Source organism: Lampetra fluviatilis, chromosome 67 (genome assembly GCF_964198595.1).
Source record: "Lampetra fluviatilis chromosome 67, kcLamFluv1.1, whole genome shotgun sequence".
NCBI classification, from domain to species: Eukaryota; Metazoa; Chordata; class Hyperoartia; order Petromyzontiformes; family Petromyzontidae; genus Lampetra; species Lampetra fluviatilis.
This window is the reverse complement of record NC_136341.1, coordinates 2,531,612-2,559,505: the sequence shown is the minus strand read 5'-3', so window position 1 is coordinate 2,559,505 and position 27,894 is coordinate 2,531,612. Positions and strand designations below refer to the sequence as shown.

Genomic DNA, 27,894 nt, shown 5'->3' with positions numbered 1-27,894 from the left:
CTCACACTTACTCACTCACACTCACCCACTCTCACCCACTTACCCACTCACTCTCACCCACTCACCCACCCACCCACTCACTCACTCACCCACCCACCAACTCACCCACCCAACCACTAACACTCACTCACTCACAATCACCCGCACTCACTCACACTCACCCGCACTCACTCACACTTACCCACTCACTCACCGACCCACTCACTCACTCACCCACCCACCCACTCACTCACCCACCCACCCACTCACTCACCCACTAACACTCACTCACAATCACCCGCACTCACTCACACTCACCCACACTCACTCACAACAACAACCGCCATTCACCACTAAGTGGCGGTGACGTCACCACGACGCTTGTGCCAGGCTATGTGCACATTGAGGCCACGCGAAGTGTCGAACGCCCGCTGGCAGGAGGTCACGGGGCAGACCCAGGTGCCACGGGTCGACTGACTGAGATGACTGGCTGATGCACCACCTGTGCCCCTTACTATGCCAACTTGCTGTGCTTTAGCCACCCGGCACTCTTTTCATTGTTGTGAGCGTTGCTCCTCCGCCCTCGGTTGTTGTTGGAGGGCGACTGCCTCCAACTGCCCAGTAGCGTCCTTCACGAGCCTCCTCCACAGAGGCCGATCTTGACACCGCTGGCACCAGTCATCGGCAAGTCCACTCAGCTCCACGCCCTTCTGTACCACATCACTCCATCTCTTCTCTAGCCCGTGCCGCGCCAGTTTAGCCCCCTCGATCCGGCCGAACAAAAGCTGTTTAGGCATGCGGTGGCTGGGCATGCGGGCTACATGACTCAGCCAACGCAGCCTTGCCTGCCGGAGGAGCTCACCGATGGGACTTTGCCCAGATCTTTCAAGGATTTGTGAGCTCCTCACACAATCCATCCTGGTTAAACCCAGGATTGATCATAGGCAGGCCAACCTAAATGTTTCCAACCGGCGAAGATGTTGCATTAGGGGGGTCCACGTTTCGCAAGCGTAGAGAAGGGAGGGAATGACCGTGGCCAAGAAGACCCGAAGTTTCGTGTGGAGCAACAGACCAGGTAGCTTCCACACAGCGTTATGCAACCGATGAAATGATATTGCCGCTCGACTGATTCGGAATGAGACCTCTGCTGTAAAACCAGAGCTGGTCATGAGCACACTGCCCAGGTGTGGGAAACTCTCCACTCTCTCCATGGTGGGGCTGATGGTAAGGCCCCAACTCCTCCTCTGAGTGAGCCACAATTACCAGGTACATAACGGGGTTGACCAATAGGGAGCCATCCCTTGACCGCACGCGGGCATTGATCAGCCTCCCATTGTATCTGTACCAGATGGAAATTCCTCCGGTACAGCTACTGAAGGCTTCACGAACTACGTGGTCGAAATAGATGTGAAATAATGTTTGAGGCAGAGGACATCCCTGTCGCACCCCAAGGTGAACAGGGAATGGCTCCGACTCCCGGCCACGTAGTTTTACCCAGGCCCGCTCACCATCATGAAGGTCCTTAATGATCGTGAGCAGCGGGTCAGGGACTCCGCAAGCACGAAGAACAACCCAGAGCCCAGGCCTACTGATGGTATCATAGGCATTGACCAGGTCAATAAAGCAGAGATGTAGGTCTTGTTGGAATTCCGTACACCTCTGCTGTAGCAGACGGACAGAAAATATGGCATCTGTGCAGGACCACCATTTCTTGAAACCACATTGGGGCTCCGCAAGCCTCTCCTCAGCGTTCCTGGCAAGGCGGTGTTGAATAATCCTTGCGAGAACCTTTCCCGGCACACTGAGGAGTGAGAAGCCCCTGTAGTTGTTACAGTCAGTGCGGTCTCCCTTCTTAAAGATGGGGACCACCAGGGCATCCTTCCAGTCCTGCGGAACCCGTCCAGTGGTCCAGACTGTTGATATGATGCCATGTAGGGTAGTCTGTGCACAAACGCCACCCTCCCTCAGCAGTTCGCTTGGGAGATCATCTCTGCCCGGTGCCTTTCCTGGTCCCAGACTCTGTATAGCCTTCAGTACTTCCTCAACAGCTGTCACCTCAGACAGCAACTCACAAGGGGTGACTTCCTCTTCCAGCCTCAGCAGGGTCATCCCCACTTTGTCTCACGATGTTTTCCATGTGGAGGGATTTCCCCTCCCCCAGGACTTCACAGAAATGCTCAGAAAATCTGCAAACCTGTTCCTGGGGGTCGGAGATTGGATCACCGTTTTCCCCCTAATGATGGTAATAGGTGTGGCGCTGCAGGTTACTTTTTTGATGGAATTAAATAGGGATTTGTGATCGTGGGCCATTGAGGTAGATTCCATCTCCTCAGCAACCCGCGACCACCACCCATCCTTGCAGCGCCTCACGGCTCTCCGAACCTCCGAGCGAAGGCTGCAGTAAGCCTCCTCATTCTCCGACAAGGGATGCTGTAGCCGATGAGAGTGGGCCTAGCGCTTTTTCTCAGCCAGCCTGAACACCTCCTTTGTCAGCCAGGGTCTCTAGGGGGGTTTGGAACGTGTACCCAATACAGCCATTGTAGCTGCATGAGCCACAGTCCTAAACCTCGACCATTTCTCCTCGACATCAGGAGAAGTCGGGAACGATGCCACCCCAGCTGCAAGCAATGATGAAATTCTCGCTTACAGCTTTCATCAGCTAGCTGAGCCCAGGTCACTATGGGTTTGAATGGGGTCCTGGGTGTGCACCCACCACCGGAGTGGAAGAATGGCAGGTACATCTTACAGATGACAAGCCATTGGTCAGTAGGCAGATCAACTCCACGGTAGGTTCTGGTGTCAAGGACATGGGCCTGCATCTGCTGTTCTGTCACTATGTAGTCCAGCAGATGTTTTTGCTTGGACCCGGCATGCATCCATGATGTTGTGTGGATTTTCCGATGCCGGAACAGCGTGTTGGTAATTACAAGCCCATTGGCTGCACAAAACTCTAGCAGACTCCTACTGTTGTTATTGAGCTTATTTGGCCCATGCCTTCCAATCACTCCAGACCAGGTGCCAGCATCATGACCAACTCCGGCATTAAAGTCACCCAACAAGATGACTCTATCCTGAGGGGCCATTTTAGCTAGCACCTGTGACAGGAGGTCATATAAGGCATCTGACTCATCGGCCTTGCCTGCATCCCTCCACGGATGTTCATCTTCGGTGGTGGCATAAGTAACCACGACCACCACTCCTGGTTGATGGAAAGCTGAGCCAAAGAAGCCTGGGGCTTACAGCTTCCCACACCTCACAGCCACGCTCCCACACCCTCTTCATTCTTTTGTTCAGAAGAAGAGCCACTCCCTGTTGTTTGGCAGTCTCCTGCCCCGAGTATAGGACTGTCCACCCCTCATGGTGGCAGGAGCCAGAGCCGGTCTACTCACTCACACTTAATTACTCACTCACACCCATCCACAATCACCCACTCTCACTCACTCACACTCACTCACTGACTCACCTACTCACACTCACTCCTTCCCCCCACACCTCTGATTAGCACGGTTAGCTACGTACGGTGCGAAAGAAGTTACAAATCCATACAACAACACTGCGCCATAGACTCAACACTGCAACATAGACTCAACACTGCACCATAGACTCAACACTGCACCATAGACTCAACACTGCACCATAGACTCAACACTGCACCATAGACTCAACACTGCACCATAGACTCAACACTGCACCATAGACTCCACACTGCACCATAGACTCGACACTGCACCATAGACTCAACACTGCACCATAGACTCAACACTGCTCCATAGACTCAACACTGCACCATAGACTTAACACTACCCATAAACTCAAAACTGCACCATAGACTTAGCACTGCACCATAGACTCAGCACTGCACCATAGACTCAACACTGCACAATAGACTTAACACTATCCATAGACTCGACACTGCACCATAGACTCAACACTGCACCATAGACTCAACACTGCACCATAGACTCAACACTGCACCGTAGACTCAACACTGCACCATAGACTTAACACTGCACCATAAACTCAACACTGCACCATAGACTCAACACTGCACCATAGACTCAACACTGCACCATAGACTCAGCACCGCACCATAGACTCAACACTACCCATAGACTCAACACTGCACCATAAACTCAACACTGCCCCATAGACTCAACACTGCACCATAGACTCAACACTGCCCATAGACTCAAAACTGCACCATAGACTCAACACTGCCCCATAGACTCAACACTGCACCATTGACTCAACACTGCACCATAGACTCAACCCTGCACCATAGACTCAGCACTGCACCATAGACTCAACACTGCCTGTAGACTCAACACTGCCTGTAGACTCAACACTGCACCATAGACTCAACCCTGCACCGTAGACTCAGCACTGCACCATAGACTTAACACTACCCATAGACTCGACACTGCACCATAGACTCAACACTACCCAAAGAATCAACACTGCACCATAGACTCAATACTGCACCATAGACTCAACACTGCACCATAGACTCAACACTGCACCATAGACTCAACACTGCACCATAGACTCAACACTGCACCATAGACTTAACACTACCCATAGACTCAACACTGCACCATAGACTCAACACTGCACCATAGACTCAACCCTGCACCATAGACTCAGCACTGCACCATAGACTCAACACTGCCTGTAGGCTCAACACTGCACCATAGACTCAACACCGCACCATAGACTCAACACTGCACCATAGACTCAACACTACCGATAGACTCAACACTGCACCCTAGACTCAACACTGCCCCATAGACTCAGCACTGCACCATAGACTTAACACTACCCATAGACTCAACACTGCACCATAGACTCAACACTGCAACATAGACTCAACACTGCACCATAGACTCAGCACCGCACCATAGACTCAACACTACCCATAGACTCACCACTGCACCATAGACTCAACACTGCAACATAGACTCAACACTACCCATAGACTCAACACTGCACCATAAACTCAACACTACCCATAGACTCAACCCTGCACCATAGACTCAACACTGCACCATAGACTCAACACTGCACCATAGACTCAACACTGCACCATAGACCAAGCACTGCACCATAGACTCAACACTGCACCATAGACTCAACACTACCCATAGACTCAACACTGCACCATAGACTCAACACTGCACCATAGACTCACCACTGCACCATAGACTCAACACTGCACCATAGACTCAACACTGCACCATAGACTCAACACTACCCATAGACTCAACACTGCACCATAGACTCAACACTGCACCAAAGACTCACCACTGCACCATAGACTCAACACTGCACCATAGACTCACCACTGCACCAAAGACTCAACACTGCACCATAGACTCACCACTGCACCATAGACTCAACATTACACCATAGACTCAATACTCCGCACATCCGATTAGCACCGTTGGGGACATACTTTGCGAAAGAAGTTTGACGGACACACATCCACACAAAGACCACGTGGAGGGAGGAATCGTCGTCAGTGTGCATCGTGCTGGCCACCCACACCCACCCACGTGATCCGCCTTCATATTTGCAGCTCGCCAACAGCACTTGCCCCAACCGTCTGTTACAGTAAAACATAATAAAATAATTCTATTATTTTATTATGTTTTACTGTAACTACTCGACAGACCTGCTCTCCACCTGAGGACGGCTGCTTGCGTTGTGGCCAAAACGTCGTGAGATTTGTATATCATTATGTTTTATTTTTATTATTTTATTATTTCCATTCTACGTGACTTTACCGAAAAAACCAAGAAGTTGAATCCCTGCAGTCACGAAAGCTTTAGATCGAAATAAAATACAATTCTCACAATTGTATTTTATTATGTTTGAGAATTGTATTTTATCATGTTTCATTTTTGTATTTTATTATGTTTTATTATTTTATTATTTCCCTTCCACGTGACTTTACCGAAAGAACCAAGAAGATGAATCCCTGCAGTCACGAAAGCTTTAAATCGAAAAGTCTGTTACAGGCTTCACTGAGGAATCTATGTCTTTGTGCATCGTGTGTGTGTGTGTGCGTAGGGCCCACCTGACCCCACGGACGTCCCCGTTGACATCCCCGGTGACTCCCCTGCGGTGCCCACGGCCACCGCTCGCCCCCCGTGCCTGCGGCCCGCGTCCCTGGAGGGCCAGTGGCCCATGAACGTGGACGGCCCGACGGAGGATCGTCCTGTCGGGAAGCCTTCGCACGAGCCCTCTCACAACAACCACCACCACCAACACCCCCACCACCACCACCACCCGCACGCCGGCAAACAACCTCACCACGGCCGCCACCACCACCACCACGGCCACGGCGGTCACGGCAAGAAGCCGCGTTTGCACGACGGAGAGGGCCTCCTTGGGGCGGGGGGCGCACCGGTGAAGGCCCCCCCCCCCGTGAAGCCCCCGGTGAAGGCTCCCATGAAGGCCACCGTGGGCCCCGGTGAGAAGCCACCCGCGCCGAAAGAGTTGGGGGGTGACGGCGATGGCGGCGGATTCTCCGACCTCGACCTCCTGAAGAAATAGCGGCACCGCCGCGACCGCTATCAGCACCGCAGCCACCATCAACGCCACCAACACCACTGCCGCCACCACCTCCTTCATCGCCACCGCCACCATCAACGCCACCACCACCACTGCAGCCACCACCTCCTTCATCGCCACCGCCACCACTGCCGCCACCACCTCCTTCATTGCCACCGCCACCATCAATGCCACCACCACCACTGCAGCCACCACCACCATCAACGCCACCGCCACCACCACCAACACCGCCAACCACCACCATCAACGCCACCGCCACCACTGCCGCCACCACCACCAACACCGCCAACCACCACCATCAATGCCACCACCACCACTGCAGCCACCACCACCATCAACGCCACCGCCACCACCACCAACACCGCCAACCACCACCATCAACGCCACCACCACCACTGCCGCCACCACCACCATCAACGCCACCACCACCACTGCAGCCACCACCACCATCAACGCCACCGCCACCACCACCAACACCGCCAACCACCACCATCAACGCCACCACCACCACTGCCGCCACCACCACCATCAACGCCACCACCACCACTGCAGCCACCACCACCATCAACGCCACCGCCACCACCACCAACACCGCCAACCACCACCATCAACGCCACCACCACCACTGCCGCCACCACCACCATCAACGCCACCACCACCACTGCCGCCACCACCACCATCATCGCCACCTCCACCATTAATGCCACCACCACCACTGCCGCCACCACCTCCATCATCGCCACCTCCACCATCAATGCCACCACCACCACTGCCGCCACCACCACTATCAACGCCACCGCCACCACCACCAACACCGCCAACCACCACCATCAACGCCACCACCACCACTGCCGCCACCACCACCATCAACGCCACCACCACCACTGCCGCCACCACCACCATCATCGCCACCTCCACCATCAATGCCACCACAACCACTGCCGCCACCACCTCCATCATCGCCACCTCCACCATCAATGCCACCACCAACACTGCCGCCACCACCACTATCAACGCCACCGCCACCACCACCAACACCGCCAACCACCACCATCAACGCCACCACCACCACCGCCGCCATCAGCTCCAATGTCACCGTCACCAATGCCGCCACCACCTCCATCATCGCCACCGCCACCATCAGCGCCACCACCAGCACCGCCACCGCCACCATCGCGACCACCGCAACCACTGCTACCACCACCATGATCGCCAGCACCACCACCACCACCGCCGTCACCACCACCACTATCGGCACTGCCGGGGAGGCGGGTAGCCGTCGGAGTTCCCCTTACGGTGCCGATCGCCCTCCCCCAACGGCCGCCCCACCGATACCATTCCTGTACAAGCGGAGTAACTCCGCGTCCTCCGGTTTATCGTTACCTTGACGTGCATGTTATCGATTTAGACAATATACGTATATATATATCAAATAAGAATTAAAATTAAAACAAATCTTAAGAAGCACGGTCGTCGTTCTCACCTCCCCTTAGTTCCTGATCCCGATTCACCGTTACCACCCACACCCCACCGGGCACCCCTTGGGGTGACTGCCCCGGGCCCCACGCTTTGGGGGTTTTGGGAGAAGGGGGGTCCCCCGTCTCGACAATTATCGAACGAATGGGGGGGAGACTCATGGGGGTTCAATCCGGTGGCCCTGGCTGGCGATGCCTGCTGTCGTACATGACGGAGTCTGCGTGATATCTCTCCTCTCGGGGTAACGGCGAATCGGGGTGACTGCCCCGGGCCCTGCCATTTGGGGGGGGGGGGGGTCTCCCGTCTCGATAATTATCAAACGAACGGGGGGGAGACTCATGGGAGTTCAATCCGGTGGCCCTGGCTGGCGATGCCTGCTGTCGTACATGACGGAGTCTGCGTGATATCTCTCCTCTCTCTCTCTATCGCTGTGCGTGTGTCTCTTCCACTTGGTTACTCCCCCCCCCCCCCGTGTTTGCCTGTGATAAGACTGTTGGGGGGCAAGTACCTGTTGGAGAGTAGCAGCACTCACCCTCACCTTCACACTCACCTTCACACTCACCTTCACACTCACACTCACCTTCACTCACGCTCACCCTCTAACACTCACCTTCACTCACCTTCACTCACCTTCACACTCACCTTCACACTCACACACTCACCTTCAGGCACCTTAACTCACGCTCACCCTCTCACGCTCACCTTCACACTCACCTTCACACTCACCTTCACTCACCTTCACCCTCACACTCACCTTCACACTCACACACTCACCTTCAGGCACCTTAACTCACGCTCACCCTCTCACGCTCACCTTCACACTCACCTTCACACTCACCTTCACACTCACCTTCACTCACACTCACCTTCACACTTACCTTCACACTCACCTTCACACTCACACTCACCTTCACACTCACCTTCAGGCACCTTTACTCACACTCACCCTCTCACGCTCACCTTCACACTCACCTTCACTCACGCTCACCCTCTCACACTCACCTTCACACTCACCTTCAACATATGCTACAGGCCCCGTACTAGCTTCATCCGGCACTTGCTCTATTACTATAGTACTATACTGCCTTCAACTTTTATGAACGACTGGGTGTTTAAGGTTAGCGATTCGTCATATTATCTAGCTGTATAGCCAATGAAAAAAATACAATTACTTTACTATGCAAGTTAAAAATGTGTGTTTTCATATTTACGTGTTTTTTAAAAAAAATTTTAGGGCCCCTTTATAACAACATATGCTATGGGTCCTGCACTAGCTTAATCCGGCACTTTCTCTATTACTATAGTACTATACCGCCTTCAATGTTTATGAATGACTGGGTGTTTAAGGTTAGCGATCTGTCGTATTATCCGGCTATGCAGCAAATAAAAAAATACAATCACTTTACTGTGCAAGTTCATTTTTTTGTTCAATATTCATGTTATTTGTTCATTTAGAGCCCCTTTGTAACAACACGTGCAACAGGCCCCGCACTAGCTTCATCCGGCAGTGCTCTGACCGGCAAGCCAATGAACACGCGGCGATTCCTCGTTCGCCGCGCTCCGGTGGAGTCAGAGTGTCGGCAACGGCCAACGTCCAACTGCCAACTGTCAACTGCCAACTGCCAACGTCCAACGGCGAACCAACGGCCAACTGCCAACTGTCAACTGCCAACGTCCAACTGTGAACCAACGGCCAACTGCCAATGGCCAACGTCCAACGGTGAACCAACGGCCAACTGCCAACTGCCAACGTCAAACGGTGAACCAACGGCCAACTGCCAACTGTCAACTGCCAACGGCCAACGGTGAACCAACGGCCAACTGCCAACTGCCAACTGTCAACTGCCAACGGTGAACCAACGGCCAACTGCCAAATGTCAACTGCCAACGGCCAACGTCCAACGGCAAACCAACTGCCAACGTCCAACGGTCAACCAACGGCCAACTGCCAACGGCCAACGTCCAACGGTGAATCAACGGCCAACTGCCAACTGCCAACGGTCAACGGTGAACCAACGGCCAACTGCCAACTGTCAACTGCCAACGGTGAACCAACGGCCAACTGCCAACTGCCAACGTCCAACGGTGAACCAACGGCCAACTGCCAATGGCCAACGTCCAACGGTGAACCAACGGCCAACTGCCAACTGCCAATGGCCAACGGCGAACCAACTCTCAACTGCCAACGGCCAATGTCCAACGGCAAACCAACTGCCAACGGCCAACGGTGAACCAACGGCCAACTGTCAACTGCCAATGGCCAACGTCCAACGGCGAACCATCGGCCAACTGCCAACTGTCAACTGCCAACATCCAACGGTGAACCAACGGCCAACTGCCAACGGCCAACGTCCAACGGTGAACCAACGGCCAACGGCCAACTGCCAACTGCCAACGGTGAAAGGGTCCACCATGCAGAAGTAGCAGTTGCTTGAGTGGTCAGTGGGTTCCCGCCAAATTCTAGGGCTAGCGAACTTCATGGCTCTCTTTTCCTCTCTGTACCATCCTACAAAAATATATTTATTTCACCCATGACTAATGTGGAAGAAGTTCTCGCAAACAGTTTTCATATATGATGTGTTTTTTCAATAACATTGCAAATTGTAAAACATTTGAAAATTAGAAACTTTTCCAATTTTTTTTATTTTGACAGATTTCATAACATAAAATTCCGAGCAACAATTGTCCATCCTACCTTCCAGAGTTTTTTTGCATTGCTCGTAGGTGAAATGAGGTGCCCAGAGTTTGTCTTGATCCCCAACAGGCATGCCGACATATGCCTTGTAGGTCTCCATTACTTTTTTATTTTTTAAAAAGTCCGACGTGCAAACCTGCGCTTGTGAATCGAACCGCGAAACTATTTTGTTCAACGGAGTGATTCACCCCCAGCATCCCTGATGGCAGTGTTTACAAGTGTGTTTGTGTGTGTGTCAATGTGTGTCTGTGTATGGGGAGCGGTGGTGATACCGGTTAGCGCGCTGCATTACGAACCTGGCAACCCGCGTTCGATTCTCGCTAACGGCAAACACCACCAGTGACGATTATCTGAACCGGTCCTGGGCCTCCCCTAGCTCGACTCAGCCTCAAATGAGTACCTGGTGCGATGTGTAAACATCGCCGCTGGGGAATCAAAGGCGGCCGGGCGTGGTGTTGGCCACCCACCCCCTTGCGTGCCGTGCCGGCCTTTATAGGTGCTCGCTAACAGCACTTGCCCCTACAGTCTGTGAAGGCTATATGGGGGATCTTTGTCTGTGTGTGGGGGGAGCGGTGGTGGTATCGGTTAGCGCTACGAAAACCCAGCGACCCGAGTTCGATTCCCGCTCGCGGCCAATACCACCAGTGAAGATTATCTGAACCGGTCCTGGGCTTCCCCTAGTGCGGTGTGTAAACATTGCCACTGGGGAGACAAAGGCGGCCTGGCGTGGTGTTGGCCACCCACCCCCTTGCGTGCTGTGTCGGCCTCCATAGGTGCTCGCTAACAGCACTCGCCCCAACAGTCTGTTACAGGCTACACGGGGGATCTTTGTTTGTGTGCACAAGCCGAGGGTGGCACAGTCGGGTTTTTTTACAATCGGGTTTTATTGTCTTTTTATATTAAACCCGATCATCTTGCAATTGGGAGAAATCCGGTTTAATTGGTTCTAATTGCAGAACCGCACTTCGCCAACTTCTCAACGATGGGGCTTCATCCATTCCAAGCTAAGGAACTCACTGGCGCCCACGATTGTGGAGGAGAAGCTCCTCGTGTTCATCAAGACCAACCTGCCCGCCGCATTCTACGACTACCCTGTGCCCGACGGCCCAACCGAGTACGATAGCAGCACCGACGAGGAAACAGCCTAAGCCTTGGATCAGAGTTTCGTATTCATTAAACCAGGTTTTAATTCCCAGAAATCGGGTTTAATTGTATTAAAGAAAAAACCCGATGCCTGCCGCTGGAAAAATCGGGTTTTTTCCCTCCCATGGCACAAGCTGCTTCCGTTTGGCCGGATAGAGGGGGCTATATGGGCACGACACGGGCTGGAGAAGAGATGGAGCGATGTGGTACAGGAGGATGTGGAGCTGAGTGGACTTTCCGATGACCGGTACCAGCTGTGTCAAGATCGGCCTCTATGGAGGAGGAGGAGGCTCGTGAATGACGCTGCTACTGGGCAGTGCCAGGCTAGGTGCACATTGAGGCTACTGGGCAGTTGGAGGCGGTCGCCCTCCAGCAACAATGGAGGGCAGAGGAGCGATGCTCACAACAACGAGCGGAGCGCCGGGTGCCTAAAGCACAGCGAGTTGGCACAGTAGGGGGATACAGCTGGTGGCGCATCTACCGGTCATCTCAGTCAGCCAACCCGTGGCACCTGCTGGGTCTGTCCCGTGACCTCCTCCTGCACCTAGCCTGGCACAGTAGGGGGTACAGCTGGTGGTGCATCTACCGGTCATCTCAGTCAGCCAACCCACGGCACCTGCTGGGTCTGTCCCGTGACCTCCGCGTGCACCTAGCCTGGCACAGTAGGGGGGTTACAGTTGGTGGTGCATCTACCGGTCATCTCAGTCTGCCATCCCATGGCACCTGCTGTGTCTGTCCCGTGACCTCCTCGTGGACCTAGCCTGGCACAGTAGGGGGGTTACAGCTGGTGGTGCATCTACAGGTCATCTCAGTCAGCCAACCCGTGGCACCTGCTGTGTCTGTCCCGTGACCTCCTCCTACACCTAGCCTGGCACAGTAGGGGGGTAGAGCTGGTGGTGCATCTACAGGTCATCTCAGTCAGCCAACTCACGGTACCTGCTGGGTCTGTCCCGTGACCTCCGCGTGCACCTAGCCTGGCACAGTAGGGGGGTTACAGCTGGTGGTGCATCTACCGGTCATCTCAGTCAGCCAACCCACGACACCTGCTGTGTCTGTCCCGTGACCTCCTCCTGCACCTAGCCTGGCACAGTAGAGGGTTACAGCTGGTGGTGCATCTACCGGTCATCTCAGTCAGTCAACCCGTGGCACCTGCTGGGTCTGTCCCGTGACCTCCTCCTGCACCTAGCCTGGCACAGTAGGGGGTACAGCTGGTGGTGCATCTACCGGTCATCTCAGTCAGTCAACCCGTGGCACCTGCTGGGTCTGTCCCGTGACCTCCTCCTGCACCTAGCCTGGCACAGTAGGGGGTTACAGCTGGTGGTGCATCTACCGGTCATCTCAGTCAGTCAACCCGTGGCACCTGCTGGGTCTGTCCCGTGACCTTCTCCTGCACCTAGCCTGGCACAGTAGGGGGTTACAGCTGGTGGTGCATCTACCGGTCATCTCAGTCAGTCAACCCGTGGCACCTGCTGGGTCTGTCCCGTGACCTTCTCCTGCACCTAGCCTGGCACAGTAGGGGGTTACAGCTGGTGGTGCATCTACCGGTCATCTCAGTCAGTCAGCCCATGGCACATGCTGTGTCTGTCCCGTGACCTCCTCCTGCACCTAGCCTGGCACAGTAGGAGGGTTACAGCTGGTGGCATCTGCCAGCCATCTCAGTCCGTCAACCCGTGGCACCTGATGTGTCTGTGACGTCACCGTCACTTTGTGGCGAATGGCGGGCATTAGTATTGGCGTGTGCGTGTCAACTCAGCCTCAAATGAGTACCTTGGTACTGTGTGCAGTAAACATCGCCACTGGGGAGACAAAGGCGGCCGGGCGTGGTGCTGGCCAACCACCCCCTCGTGTGCCGTGCCGGCCTTCATAGGTGCTCGCTAACAGCCCTTGCCCCATCAGTCTGTGAAGGCTATACGGGGGATCTTTGTCTTTGTTTGTGTGTGTGTGTCTGTACGTGTGTCTGTGTGTGTCTGTGCAATTGTGTGGACTCAATCCACCCGGCACCCGGTCTCAAGTTAAGTGGAAATAACACGGATTGTTGAATTTTCACGTAAATGTATATTACGTTTGATTTAATACACAGCTTTTTTTTTTTATCACAGTATTGCAAAGGTACAAGATTGATTATTTCCGAGTTAAACAATGCCTCACTTTTTGTTGTTGAATGAAAGCCACCGGTGTTCCGACTTACGAACACTTCGACTTACGAACGGCGTACGTTCGTAAGTCGGGGACGCACGCAGGCCGCCAGCCCTCGGGAAATTACGTCATCGCGCAAGAGAGACCGGACGTGACGCACCGCAAGTTTATCCCTTACGAAGATGGCAGCCCGTTTAAATTTCGAACGCATTAAACAAAACAAAATTAGACTACTTTTAAACGTCGTTTTACAAAAAACAAAGATCGCTTGCGGCTATTGTAGCTGGAGATGGTGGCGGTGAAAAATAACGTAACATTTTTAGTCACGCAAAAAAAAAATATGTATGAATGAGAAAGCCACGCCCATCGACTTCCGCTACCGCCGGAAGTCGTTGGAAGGATTTCCCGCGCATATCGGGAGAGGCGGGTCACGCTGAGGAGGGGGGCGGGGCTTGAGGAGAAGGGGTGGAGTCTGCAACAAACTGGGCGGGGCTTGAGGGGAAGGGGCGGAGTCTGCAACAACAAACTGGGCGGGGCTTGAGGGGATGGAGGTGGAGTCTGCAACAAACTGGGCGGGGCTTGAGGGAAAGGAGCGGAGTCTGCAACAAACTGGGCGGGGCTTGAGGGGAAGGGGCGGAGTCTGCAACAACCTGGGCGGGCTTGAGGGGAAGGGGTGGAGTCTGCAACAAACTGGGCGGGGCTTGAGGGAAAGGGGGTGGAGTCTATTTGTAGGGGCGGGGCTCTGATTGTGTTGAAGGCGGGGCTTGTGATGGAGTGGGTGGAGCTATCCTTGTAGGGGGTGGGGCTAGCGGGGGGGGGGGCGAGGGGAGGGGCTGGTACCATAGATCAGGTGGATGCCGGCGAGAGGTGAGCGATGTGTGTGTGTCACTGTGTGTGTGTGTGCCACTGTGTGTGTGTAGCGGTGTGTGGTGTGTGTGGTGTGTGTCTGTGTGTCACTGTGTGTGGTGTGTGTGTCACTGTGTAGTGGTGTGTGTGTGTGTAGTGGTGTGTGTCACTGTGTGTGTCACTGTGTGCGTGTGTAGCGGTGTATGTAGCGGTGTGTGTGCCACTGTGTGTGTGTAGCGGTGTGTGGTGTGTGTGGTGTGTGTGTCACTGTGTAGTGGTGTGTGTGTGTAGTGGTGTGTGTCACTGTGTGTGTCACTGTGTGCGTGTGTGTGTGTGTAGCGGTGTATGTAGCGGTGTGTGTGTCACTGTGTGTGTGTGTGTGGTGTGTGTCTGTGTGTGTGTCACTGTGTGTGGTGTGTGTGTCACTGTGTAGTGGTGTGTGTGTGTGTGTGTAGTGGTGTGTGTCACTGTGTGTGTCACTGTGTGCGTGTGTGTGTGTGTAGCGGTGTATGTAGCGGTGTGTGTGTCACTGTGTGTGTGTGTGGTGTGTGTGGTGTGTGTCTGTGTGTGTGTCACTGTGTGTGGTGTGTGTGTCACTGTGTAGTGGTGTGTGTGTGTAGTGGTGTGTGTCACTGTGTGTGTCACTGTGTGTGTGTCACTGTGTGTGTAGCAGTGTGTGTCGGGTTTGTGTGTCACTGTGTGTGTAGTGGTCTGCGTGTGTAGCGGTGTGAGTGTGTCGATGTGTGTGTGGTGTGTGTGTGTATAGCAGTATGTGTGTGTATAGCTGTGTGTGTGTGTAGCAGTGTGTGTGTACGGTATATGTAGGGTGTGTCTGGAATGTGTGTGTGTGTTTGTAGCGGGGTATTGGTTGGTTGTGTGAGTGTAGCCGTGTTGTGCAGTGTGTATAGCAGTGTGCGTGTGTGCTGTGTGTGCAGTGTGTGTGATGTGTGTGTGTGCTCTGCGTGTGTGTACTGTGTGGGTTCTGTGTGTGCAGTGTGTGTAGTGTGTGTGTGCAGTGTGCTGTGTGTGCGTGCGTGCAGTGTGCGTGCAGTGTGTGTGTGCAGTGTGTGTGTGTGCTGTGTGCAGAGTGTGTGTGTGCAGTGTGTGTGTGCTGTGTGTGCGTGCGTGCAGTGTGTGTGTGTGTGTGTGCAGTGTGTGTGTGTGCTGTGTGCAGAGTGTGTGGTGCGTGTGTGTGTGGTGCGTGTGTGTGTGCCGTGTGTGTGTGTGCTCTGTGTGTGCAGTGTGTGTGGTGCGTGTGTGTGTGGTGCGTGTGTGTGCCGTGTGTGTGTGTGCTCTGTGTGTGCAGTGTGTCTATGCAGTGTGTGTGTGTGTGCAGTTTGTGTGTGTACTGTGTGTGTGTGCGTGCGTGCAGTGTGCGTGCAGTGTGTGTGTGTGCAGTGTATGTGTGTGTGTAGTGTGTGTGCTGTGTGTGTATGCAGAGTGTGTGCAGTGTGTGTGTGTGCAGTGTGTGTGTGTGTGCTGTGTGTGTGCTGTGTGTGTGCAGTGTGTGTGTGTGCAGTGTGTGTGTGTACTGTGTGTGTGTGTGCTGTGTGTGTATGCAGAGTGTGTGCCGTGTGTGCTGTGTGTGCGTGCGTGCAGTGTGCGTGCAGTGTGTGTGTGTGCTGTGTGTGTGCAGTGTGTGTGTGTGCAGTGTATGTGTGTGTGTAGTGTGTGTGCTGTGTGTGTGTGTAGTGTGTGTGCAGTGTGTGTGTGTAGTGTGTGTGTAGTGTGTGTGTGTAGTGTGTGTGCAGTGTGTGTGTGTGCAGTGTATGTGTGTGTGTAGTGTGTGTGCTGTGTGTGTGTGTAGTGTGTGTGCAGTGTGTGTGTGTGTGCAGTGTATGTGTGTGTGTAGTGTGTGTGCTGTGTGTGTGTGTAGTGTGTGTGCAATGTGTGTGTGTGCTGTGTGTGTGCAGTGTGCGTGCAGTGTGTGTGTGTAGTGTGTGTGTGTTGTGTGTGTGCTGTGTGTGTGTGTAGTGTGTGTGCTGTGTGTGTGTGTAGTGTGTGTGCAGTGTGCGTGCAGTGTGTGTGTGCTGTGTGTGTGCAGTGTGTGTATGTGCAGTGTATGTGTGTGTGTAGTGTGTGCAGTGTGTGTGTGTGCAGTGTATGTGTGTGTGTAGTGTGCGTGCTGTGTGTCTATGCAGTGTGTGTGTGTAGTGTGTGTGCAGTGTGCGTGCTGTGTGTGTGTGTAGTGTGTGTGCAGTGTGCGTGCAGTGTGTGTGTGTAGTGTGTGTGCAGTGTGTGTGTGTAGTGTGTGTGTAGTGTGTGTGTAGTGTGTGTGTAGTGTGTGTGCAGTGTGCGTGCAGTGTGTGTGTGTAGTGTGTGTGCAGTGTGTGTGTGTAGTGTGTGTGTAGTGTGTGTGTGTAGTGTGTGTGCAGTGTGCGTGCAGTGTGCGTGCAGTGTGTGTGTGTAGTGTGTGTGCAGTGTGTGTGTGTGTGCTGTGTGTCTATGCAGTGTGTGTGTGTGCAGTGTGTCTATACTGTGTGTTGGAGACTATGCGTAGCGGTGAGCGCGCGATCCGTGTTCGATTGCCGTTCACAGCAGCGATTATCTTAACCGGTCCTGGGCCTCCCCTAGGTCGACTCAGCCTCAAAACCGGTGTGTAAGCAACATCAGCGCTGGGAAGACAAAGGCGGCCGGGCATGGGGCTGGCCACCCACCCCCTCGTGTGCCACAGTGCCGGTAGCCTTCATAGGTGCTGCTACTCGCTAACAGCACTTGCCCCTACAGCCTGTTAGAGGCTACACGGGGGACCTTTGTTTCAGTGGCCTCGGCGATTCCGAGCTCACGGTGACGAATATCAGAACTCGTGTCGGGCCTCCCCTAGGTCGACTCGGCCTCAAATGTGTACCGGCCTCTCTATTCACGTGCCATGAAGTAGGGTAATTGCCCGAAATGTCGGACTGTTTCTACTTCGTCTCGACTCACACAGCAGCAACCATCACCACCCCTACTACTGACAGGCTGATGCACAGAGACAGCTGCCGGTGGGGGGCCCCTAGGCTAGACCCACACAGCAGCAACCACCACCACCCCTACTACTGACAGGCTGATGCACAGAGACAGCTGCCACTGGGGGTGCCCCTAGGCGAGACTCACACAGCAGCAACCACCACCACCCCTACTACTGACAGACTGATGCACAGAGACAGCTGCCCCTGGGGGTGCCCCTAGGCTAGACCCACACAGCAGCAACCATCACCACCCCTACTACTGACAGGCTGATGCACAGAGACAGCTGCCACTGGGGGTGCCCCTAGGCGAGACTCACACAGCAGCAACCATCACCACCCCTACTACTGACAGGCTGATGCACAGAGACAGCTGCCGGTAGGGGTGCCCCTAGGCTAGACCACGTGTTTGACTCTCTCCTGGGTTAAATAAAGGCATCGTCATACAATATCCGAGCACCACGATTTTTTGACGATTTTTATTCCTTACAAAGTGCATCTTTTTCTTTTATCTTTTTTTATTATATTATTATTTTATTTTTTATTAATTTTAATTGCATTTTTTTTACCTACGTGACCGTAGTATATACTGCCATAGACAAACCCAACATTAAATTATATACTGTATTGCTATAATAATTTAATGTTGGGTTTGTCTATGGCAGTATATAGTACGGTGTAGACTCGTGTGATGTAAGACAATAAAGTTTAGATGGAAGCATATTATATTTTTTACTGTTAGTAACTCAGCTTATTGTAGAGTATATTTAGTATGCTTTAGTTGTTTACGTGGTGGTTTTAGTTACTGCAGCTACATACTATTAACACTTCTTCCCTTTATTAATGCTACCCCTATCCCCTCCCTGTGATGCTGCTAATCCTGCATAATGCACGGGCAAAGTAGCACTAATCACATACCTGCATTTCCCATATCCCCTCCCTTGGATGCTGCTAATCCTGCATAATGCACATGCATAAGTAGTACTAATCACATACCTGCATTTACCATAAATATGCTAAATTCCTCTTGATATGCAAATTCTTTTGTCAAGGCGCCCTTTCCCCCCCCTTCCAACCCAGCTTATATATATGCTCCAAGCACGTGTGCTGTTTCATTCAGACGCTGTCGCCTCGACAGACCTGGTTTCACCTGAGGACGGCTGCTTGCGTTGTGGCCGAAACGTCGTGAGAATTATTTTATTATGTTTTATTTTTATTATTTTATTACTTCCCTTCTACGTGACTTTACCGAAAGAACCAAGAAGATGGATCCCTGCAGTCACGAAAGCTTTAAATCGAAAAAAGTGCATACATTATCAGAGTTATGTTTTTTGTTTGCATTCCTACTGCAGGTATTGTGGTCTATGCAAACATGACTCCACGTAAAAAAGGTGTCAGTTTTGTTGCCAGATAAAAGGGTATAAAAACCAATTAACTCTATCATTTTTCATTGCTGGAGGGGTCGCCCCCCCCCACCCCACCACCACCACCGTAAAATCCTTGCTCCGCCATCGCTCGCGTGTTTATTAACGGACGCGGATGAGCGAGAGAGACGAGACGAAATGGAAAGTTGAATCGCCGCGTCGCGGTGCGAAACGCGCGAGAGAGGAGAGATTAGCGGGTGTCCGGCTCCATCTCCAAGCCGCGCGACCTTCAGATCCCCAAGGGCGGCCGGACTGCGCGGGGCGATGCTCCAGGGGAGCGGAACCATCGCACGGCTCGCCAAATCCACGCCAGCGTCACGATAACGTTGCCCGTAGACTAACACTGCCCATAGACTCAACACTGCACCATAGACTCAACACTGCACCATAGACTCAACACTGCACCATAGACTCAACACTGCACCATAGACTCAACACTGCACCATAGACTCAACACTGCACCATAGACTCAACACTGCACCATAGACTCAACACTGCACCATAGACTCAACACTGCACCATAGACTCAACACTGCCCCATAGACTCAACACTGCACCATAGACTCAACACTGCCCCATAGACTCAACACTGCACCATAGACTCAACACTGCACCATAGACTAACACTGCACCATAGACTCAACACTGCACCATAGACTCAACACTGCACCATAGACTCAACACTGCCCCATAGACTCAACACTGCACCATAGACTCAACATTGCACCATAGACTCAACACTATCCATAGACTCAACACTGCACCATAGACTAACACTGCCCCATAGACTCAACACTGCACCATAGACTCAACACTATCCATAGACTCAACACTGCCCCATAGACTCAACACTGCACCATAGACTCAACACTGCACCATAGACTCAACATTGCACCATAGACTCAACACTATCCATAGACTCAACACTGCACCATAGACTAACACTGCCCCATAGACTCAACACTGCACCATAGACTCAACACTATCCATAGACTCAACACTGCCCCATAGACTCAACACTCCACCATAGACTCAACACTGCACCATAGACTCAACACTGCCCCATAGACTCAACACTGCACCATAGACTCAACACTGCCCCATAGACTCAACACTGCACCATAGACTCAACACTGCACCATAGACTCAACACTGCACCATAGACTCAACACTGCCCCATAGACTCAACACTGCACCATAGACTCAACACTGCACCATAGACTCAACACTGCACCATAGACTCAACACTGCACCATAGACTCAACACTGCCCCATAGACTCAACACTCCACCATAGACTCAACATTGCACCATAGACTCAACACTGCCCCATAGACTCAACACTCCACCATAGACTCAACACTGCACCATAGACTCAACACTGCCCCATAGACTCAACACTCCACCATAGACTCAACACTGCACCATAGACTCAACACTATCCATAGACTCAACACTGCCCCATAGACTCAACACTCCACCATAGACTCAACATTGCACCATAGACTCAACACTATCCATAGACTCAACACTGCACCATAGACTAACACTGCACCATAGACTCAACACTGCACCATAGACTCAACACTGCACCATAGACTCAACACTGCCCCATAGACTCAACACTGCCCATAGACTAACACTGCACCATAGACTCAACACTACCCATAGACTCAACACTATCCATAGACTCAACACTGCCCGTAGACTAACATTGCCCATAGACTCAACACTGCACCATAGACTCAACACTGCCCATAGACTCAACACCGCACCATAGACTCAACACTGCACCAGACTCAACACTGCACCATAGACTCAACACTGCACCATAGACTCAACACTGCACCATAGACTCAACACTACACCATAGACTCAACACTGCCCATAGACTCAAGACTGCACCATAGACTAACACTGCACCATAGACTCAACACTGCACCATAGACTCAACACTGCACCATAGACTCAACACTGCACCATAGACTCAACACTGCCCCATAGACTCAACACTGCCCATAGACTAACACTGCACCATAGACTCAACACTACCCATAGACTCAACACTATCCATAGACTCAACACTGCCCGTAGACTAACATTGCCCATAGACTCAACACTGCACCATAGACTCAACACTGCACCAGACTCAACACTGCACCATAGACTCAACACTGCACCATAGACTCAACACTGCACCATAGACTCAACACTGCACCATAGACTCAACACTGCACCATAGACTCAACACTGCCCATAGACTCAACACTGCACCATAGACTAACACTGCACCATAGACTCAACACTGCACCATAGACTCAACACTATCCATAGACTCAACACTGCCCCATAGACTCAACACTCCACCATAGACTCAACATTGCACCATAGACTCAACACTATCCATAGACTCAACACTGCACCATAGACTAACACTGCACCATAGACTCAACACTGCACCATAGACTCAACACTGCACCATAGACTCAACACTGCACCATAGACTCAACACTGCACCACAGACTCAACACTGCACCATAGACTCAACACTGCACCACAGACCAGGGATTGTCAAACTCAATCGGGCAGCGGTGCCGGTTTCGACTCAAGCGTACATCCCGCGGTGCCACGCAGTCGGGAGGAGGTGGGGGTTGGGGGGTCAGAGGTTGGTAGGGGGGCTTCGAAAATTGAACGGACATCCACTGCACGGGCATGGGCTCCGCGTGATGATCACGTGATGATCGCGCCCAGACAATCCGCCGCGTGGCGTCGTTGATACCGCGCCGGTGAAATGAAAAACGAAACGCCACGGATTCTCGCTGCTCCCCGCTTCGCGTTTTCCCCACCAGCCTCTCCGGCGTCGCCCGGCAGCATTGGGGGAGACAAAGGCGGCCGGGCGGGACACCGTGTTGAGGCTATACCGGGGGATCTTTGTCTTTGTGTACAGGTGGTGCATCTGCCAGTCATCTCAATCGGTCAACCCATGGCACCTGCTGGGTCTGTCCCGTGACTTCCTGCACCAAACCTGGCACAGCAGTCAACCCATGGCACCTGCTGGGTCTGTCCCGTGACCTCTACCCAGCCTGGCACAGCAGTCAACCCATGGCACCTGCCGGGTCTGTTCGGTGACCTCCTGCACCAAGCCTGGCACAGCAGTCAACCCATGGCACCTGCTGGGTCTGTCCCGTGACCTCCTGCACCAGGCCTGGCACAGCAGTCAACCCATGGCATCTGCTGGGTCTGTCCCATGACCTGCACCAAGCCTGGCACGGCAGTCAACCCATGGCACCCGCGTCTGCCCCGTGACCTCCTGCCTTCAACACTTCACGTGGCCTCAAGGTACACCTAGCCTGGCACAATTGCCGCGGTGACGTCGCCTCCGCTGTTGTTGCTGTTGCGTGTGTGGTGCCGGCCACCCATCCCCTCGTGTGCCCACAGTTACCGGCCTTCACTGCAGCAGTGTATAGCAGTGTATAGTAGTATAGTGTAGTGTATAGTGTAGTGTATAGTCGTATATAGTTTAGTGTATAGCCTAGTGCCAGGGGTCGGCAACCAAAATAACAAGAAGAGCCATTTCTTTCCAATTCGGTACAAAATTCAGTATTTCAAGAGCCGCAATGCATCTGAGTACATATACTGTACTCACGTACATATTGTCAAGAAGCAGCCCGCAAAGAGCCGCATGCGGCTCCGGAGCCGTAGGTTGCCGACCCCTGGCCTAGTGTATAGTGCATAGAAGGGTATAGTATATTGTCTAGTGTAATGTATATTAGTGTATAGTGTAGTGTATAATGTAGTGTATAGTGTAGTGTATAGTGTAGTAGTGTATAGTGTTTAGTGTAGTGTATAGCAGTGTATAGTGTAGTGTATAGTGTAGTAGTGTATAGCAGTGTATAGTAGTGTATAGTGTAGTGTTTCGTGCAGTCTATAGTGTATTGTATAGTAGTGTATAGTGTAGTGTATAGCAGTGTATTGTGTAGTGCATAGTGTAGTGTATAGTAGTGTATGGTAGTGCATAGTAGTGTATAGTGTAGTGTATAGTAGTATATAGTGTAGTGTATAGTGCATAGAAGTGTATAGTGTAGTGTATAACAGTGTATAGTGTAGTGTATAGTTGTGTATAGTGTAGTGTATAGTGTAGTGTATAGTGTAGTGTATAGTAGTGTATAGTAGTGTATAGTGTAGTGTATAGTAGTGTATAGTGTAGTGTATAGTGTAGTGTATAGTAGTGTATAGTAGTGTATAGTGTAGTGTATAGTAGTGTATAGTGTAGTGTATAGTGTAGTGTATAATAGTGTATAGTAGTGTATAGTGTAGTGTATAATAGTGTATAGTAGTGTATAGTGTAGTGTATAGTGTAGTGTATAGTGTAGTGTATAATAGTGTATAGTGTAGTGTATAGTAGTGTATAGTGTAGTGTATAGTAGTGTATAGTAGTGTATAGTGTAGTGTATAATAGTGTATAGTAGTGTATAGTGTAGTGTATAATAGTGTATAGTAGTGTATAGTAGTGTATAGTGTAGTGTATAGTGTAGTGTATAGTAGTGTATAGTGTAGTGTATAATAGTGTATAGTAGTGTATAGTAGTGTATAGTGTAGTGTATAGTAGTGTATAGTGTAGTGTATAATAGTGTATAGTAGTGTATAGTGTAGTGTATAGTTGTGTATAGTGTAGTGTATAGTGTAGTGTATAGTAGTGTATATAGTGTAGTAGTGTATAGTGTAGTGTATAGTTGTGTATAGTGTAGTGTATAGTGTAGTGTATAGTAGTGTATAGTGTAGTGTATAGTGTAGTGTATAGTAGTGTATAGTGTAGTGTATAGTAGTATATAGTGTAGTGTATAGTGCATAGAAGTGTATAGTGTAGTGTATAACAGTGTATAGTGTAGTGTATAGTAGTGTATAGTGTAGTGTATAGCAGAGGTGGGACAAAGTCATTGTTATGCAAGTCCAAGTCGAGTCGCAAGTCATCAAATTCATGACTCGAGTCTGACTCGAGTCCAAGTCACATGACTCGAGTCCACATCTCATAGGTGGGACAAAGTCATTGTTATGCAAGTCCAAGTCGAGTCGCAAGTCATCAAATTCATGACTCGAGTCTGACTCGAGTCCAAGTCACATGACTCGAGTCCACACCTCTGGTGTATAGTGTAGTGTATAGTGTAGTGCATAAATAATAGAAAACTGCTAATTAAGCACGGGACAACATGAAGTTACAACAATTTGTCTCATCAAGTTGGCGAGGTCATGGCGCTTGTTAGCCAGGCAAGGCACCCCATATACGAAGCTGCTGCTGTTGTAGAAGGGCACCCCCAGTTTCCTGAAGATGTCCCCCAAAAGGCGGAACATTGGGTTTGAGCCGCTGGCAGCGTAAGTACCGGTGGGGCAGATCCTCCCTGGCACCGCAGGAAATGCACAAGTCTGTTACCCCTGGCGAAATTCGGCGCGCTCTGGTCGGAGCCAGGGTTTGTGGGCTGGAGTTCCGCCATTGCCCGGCTGACCCACGCCATGCCGGCCTTCAAGGAGCAGTGGGCGATGGAGGAGGCCGTGTGCTCGGTGGCAGATGACTGGGAGCTCTGCGTGCTGATATGAGCTACCCGTCGGAGGCCGTGGGATTGCGAGAAGGGCTGCGTGCAGAACGAGAGAGAGAGCGAGAGAGAGAGCGAGGGAGTGAGCGAGGGAGTGAGCGAGGGGGGTGAGCGAGGGAGTGAGCGAGGGAGTGAGCGAGAGAGTGAGCAAGAGGGTGAGCGAGGGAGTGAGCGAGGGAGTGAGCGAGAGAGTGAGCGAGAGATTGAGCGAGGGGGTAAGCGAGGGGGTGAGCGAGGGAGTGAGCGAGAGATTGAGCGAGGGAGTGAGTGAGGGGGTGAGCGAGGGAGTGAGCGAGGGAGTGAGCGAGAGGGTGAGCGAGAGGGTGAGCGAGGGGGGTGAGCGAGGGGGTGAGCGAGAGATTGAGCGAGAGGGTGAGCGAGAGAGTGACCGAGAGGGTGAGCGAGAGATTGAGCGAGGGAGTGAGCGAGGGGGTGAGCGAGGGAGTGAGCGAGAGATTGAGCGAGGGAGTGAGCGAGGGGGGTGAGCGAGGGAGTGAGCGAGGGAGTGAGCGAGAGAGTGACCGAGGGAGTGAGCGAGAGAGTGAGCGAGGGAGTGAGCGAGGGGGTGAGCGAGGGGGTGAGCGAGGGGGTGAGCGAGGGGGGTGAGCGAGGGGGTGAGCGAGAGGGTGAGCGAGGGGATGAGCGAGGGGGTGAGCGAGGGGGTGAGCGAGGGGGTGAGCGAGGGGGTGAGCGAGAGGGTGAGCGAGGGAGTGAGCGAGAGATTGAGTTAAAAAGTGGGAGGGGGTGTTACATAAAGCTATAAGCATAAAAAAAATTATGAACGAAGCAAAGTGCCGACTACACCGAGCATCTTCTTGTTTCCTCGGATCGTGAAAATTCCTTTGTCAAGGCGCCCTTCCTCCTCTAACCCCTACTTAAATATACGCTGCCAAGCCTGGTGGTGCTCATTCGGACGCTGTCTTTCCGACAGACCTGTTCTTCACCTGAGGACGGCTGCTTGCGTTGTGGCCGAAACGTCGTGAGAATTGTATTTTATTATGTTTTATTTTTATTATTTTATTATTTCCCTTCTACGTGACTTTGCCGAAAGAACCAAGAAGAAGCGAGGTTCTGTTTGGGTTTTATCGCGGGAATGTAGAAATGTGCCGTTAAACGCCGTCGCAACGCGACACGGCCATTAGGTCGAGGGTTTGTCACGTGAACAAAACGCGGTGCCAAATGGTAAATAGTAAAGAACTCATCGGCGGTGCGTTGCAGAGTAAACCCACGACATTTACAACATCCACAGTGTCCAGAGTAAACCCACAACAATCACAACATTCACAATCTGCAGAGTAAACCCACAACATTCACAATCTGCAGAGTAAACCCACAACATTCACAATCTGCAGAGTAAACCCACAACATCCACAATGTCCAGAGTAAACCCACAACAATCACAACATTCACAATCTGCAGAGTAAACCCACAACAATCACAACATTCACAATCTGCAGAGTAAACCCACAACAATCACAACATTCACAATCTGCAGAGTAAACCCATAACATTCACAACATTCACAATCTGCAGAGTAAACCCACAACATCCACAACATTCACAATCTGCAGAGTAAACCCACAACATTCACAACATTTACAATCTGCAGAGTAAACCCACAACATTCACAACATTCACAATCTGCAGAGTAAACCCACAACATTCACAACATTTACAATCTGCAGAGTAAACCCACAACATTCACAACATTTACAATCTGCAGAGTAAACCCACAACATTCACAATCTGCAGAGTAAACCCACAACATTCACAACATTTACAATCTGCAGAGTAAACCCACAACATTCACAACATTTACAGTCTGCAGAGTAAACCCACAACATTCACAATCTGCAGAGTAAACCCACAACATTCACAACATTTACAATCTGCAGAGTAAACCCACAACATTCACAACATTCACAATCTGCAGAGTAAACCCACAACATTCACAACATTCACAATCTGCAGAGTAAACCCACGACATTCACAATATTCACAATCTGCAGAGTAAACCCACAACATTTACAACATTCACAATCTGCAGAGTAAACCCACGACATTTACAACATTCACAATCTGCAGAGTAAACCCACAACATTCACAACATTCACAATCTGCAGAGTAAACCCACAACATCCACAACATTCACAATCTGCAGAGTAAACCCACAACATTCACAATGTCCAGAGTAAACCCACAACATCCACAACATTCACAATCTGCAGAGTAAACCCACAACACCCACAACATTCACAATGTGCAGAGTAAACCCACAACATTCACAACATTCACAATCTGCAGAGTAAACCCACAACATTCACAACATTCACAATGTGCAGAGTAAACCCACAACATTCACAACATTCACAATCTGCAGAGTAAGCCCACAACATTCACATCATTCACAATGTCCAGAGTAAACCCACGACATTCACAATCTGCAGAGTAAACCCACAACATTCACAACATTCACAATCTGCAGAGTAAACCCACAACATTCACAACATTCACAATGTGCAGAGTAAACCCACAACATTCACAACATTCACAATCTGCAGAGTAAGCCCACAACATTCACATCATTCACAATGTCCAGAGTAAACCCACGACATTCACAACATTCACAATCTGCAGAGTAAGCCCACAACATTCACATCATTCACAATGTCCAGAGTAAACCCACAACACCCACAACATTCACAATCTGCAGAGTAAACCCACAACATTCACATCATTCACAATGTCCAGAGTAAGCCCACAACATTCACATCATTCACAATGTCCAGAGTAAACCCACACATTTACAACATTTACAATTTGAGAGTAAACCCACAACATTCACAATTTGAGAGTAAACCCACAACATTCACAACAATCACAATGTGGAGGGTGGCGGTGATGATCGCTGCAGCTGGCACTGCCACTGCTATAAATTGGTGTTTGGTCAGATGTTAACTACCTCGCCTGGTGTGCAGGAGGTCGTGGGTTCAATCCCGACCCTGACACCTGCTGTATATTTGTAGTCTGGGTCTCTCATCATCATCATCATCGCAGTGGTCAGATGTTAACTACCTCGCCTGGTGT

At 51.5% G+C, this 27,894-nt stretch overlaps 2 protein-coding genes across 2 annotated transcripts in view; both read left to right on the top strand.

Moving 5' to 3' along the window:
• LOC144952389 (uncharacterized) overlaps positions 1–8,487 on the top strand; it is a 33,287-nt gene extending 24,800 nt beyond the window's left edge. The window contains exon 6 of the mRNA XM_078882781.1: positions 6,049–8,487. Within this exon, the coding sequence (XP_078738907.1) occupies positions 6,049–6,534 (486 nt within the window). The 3' untranslated portion in view covers positions 6,535–8,487. The remainder of the gene's footprint in view (positions 1–6,048) is intronic.
• Positions 8,488–14,834: 6,347 nt separating this feature from the next.
• LOC144952388 (phospholipid-transporting ATPase IF-like) overlaps positions 14,835–27,894 on the top strand; it is a 130,739-nt gene continuing 117,679 nt past the window's right edge. Inside the window, 2 exon segments of the mRNA XM_078882780.1 lie at positions 14,835–14,869; positions 22,167–22,558. The gene's annotated coding sequence lies outside the window, so the exon portion shown is untranslated.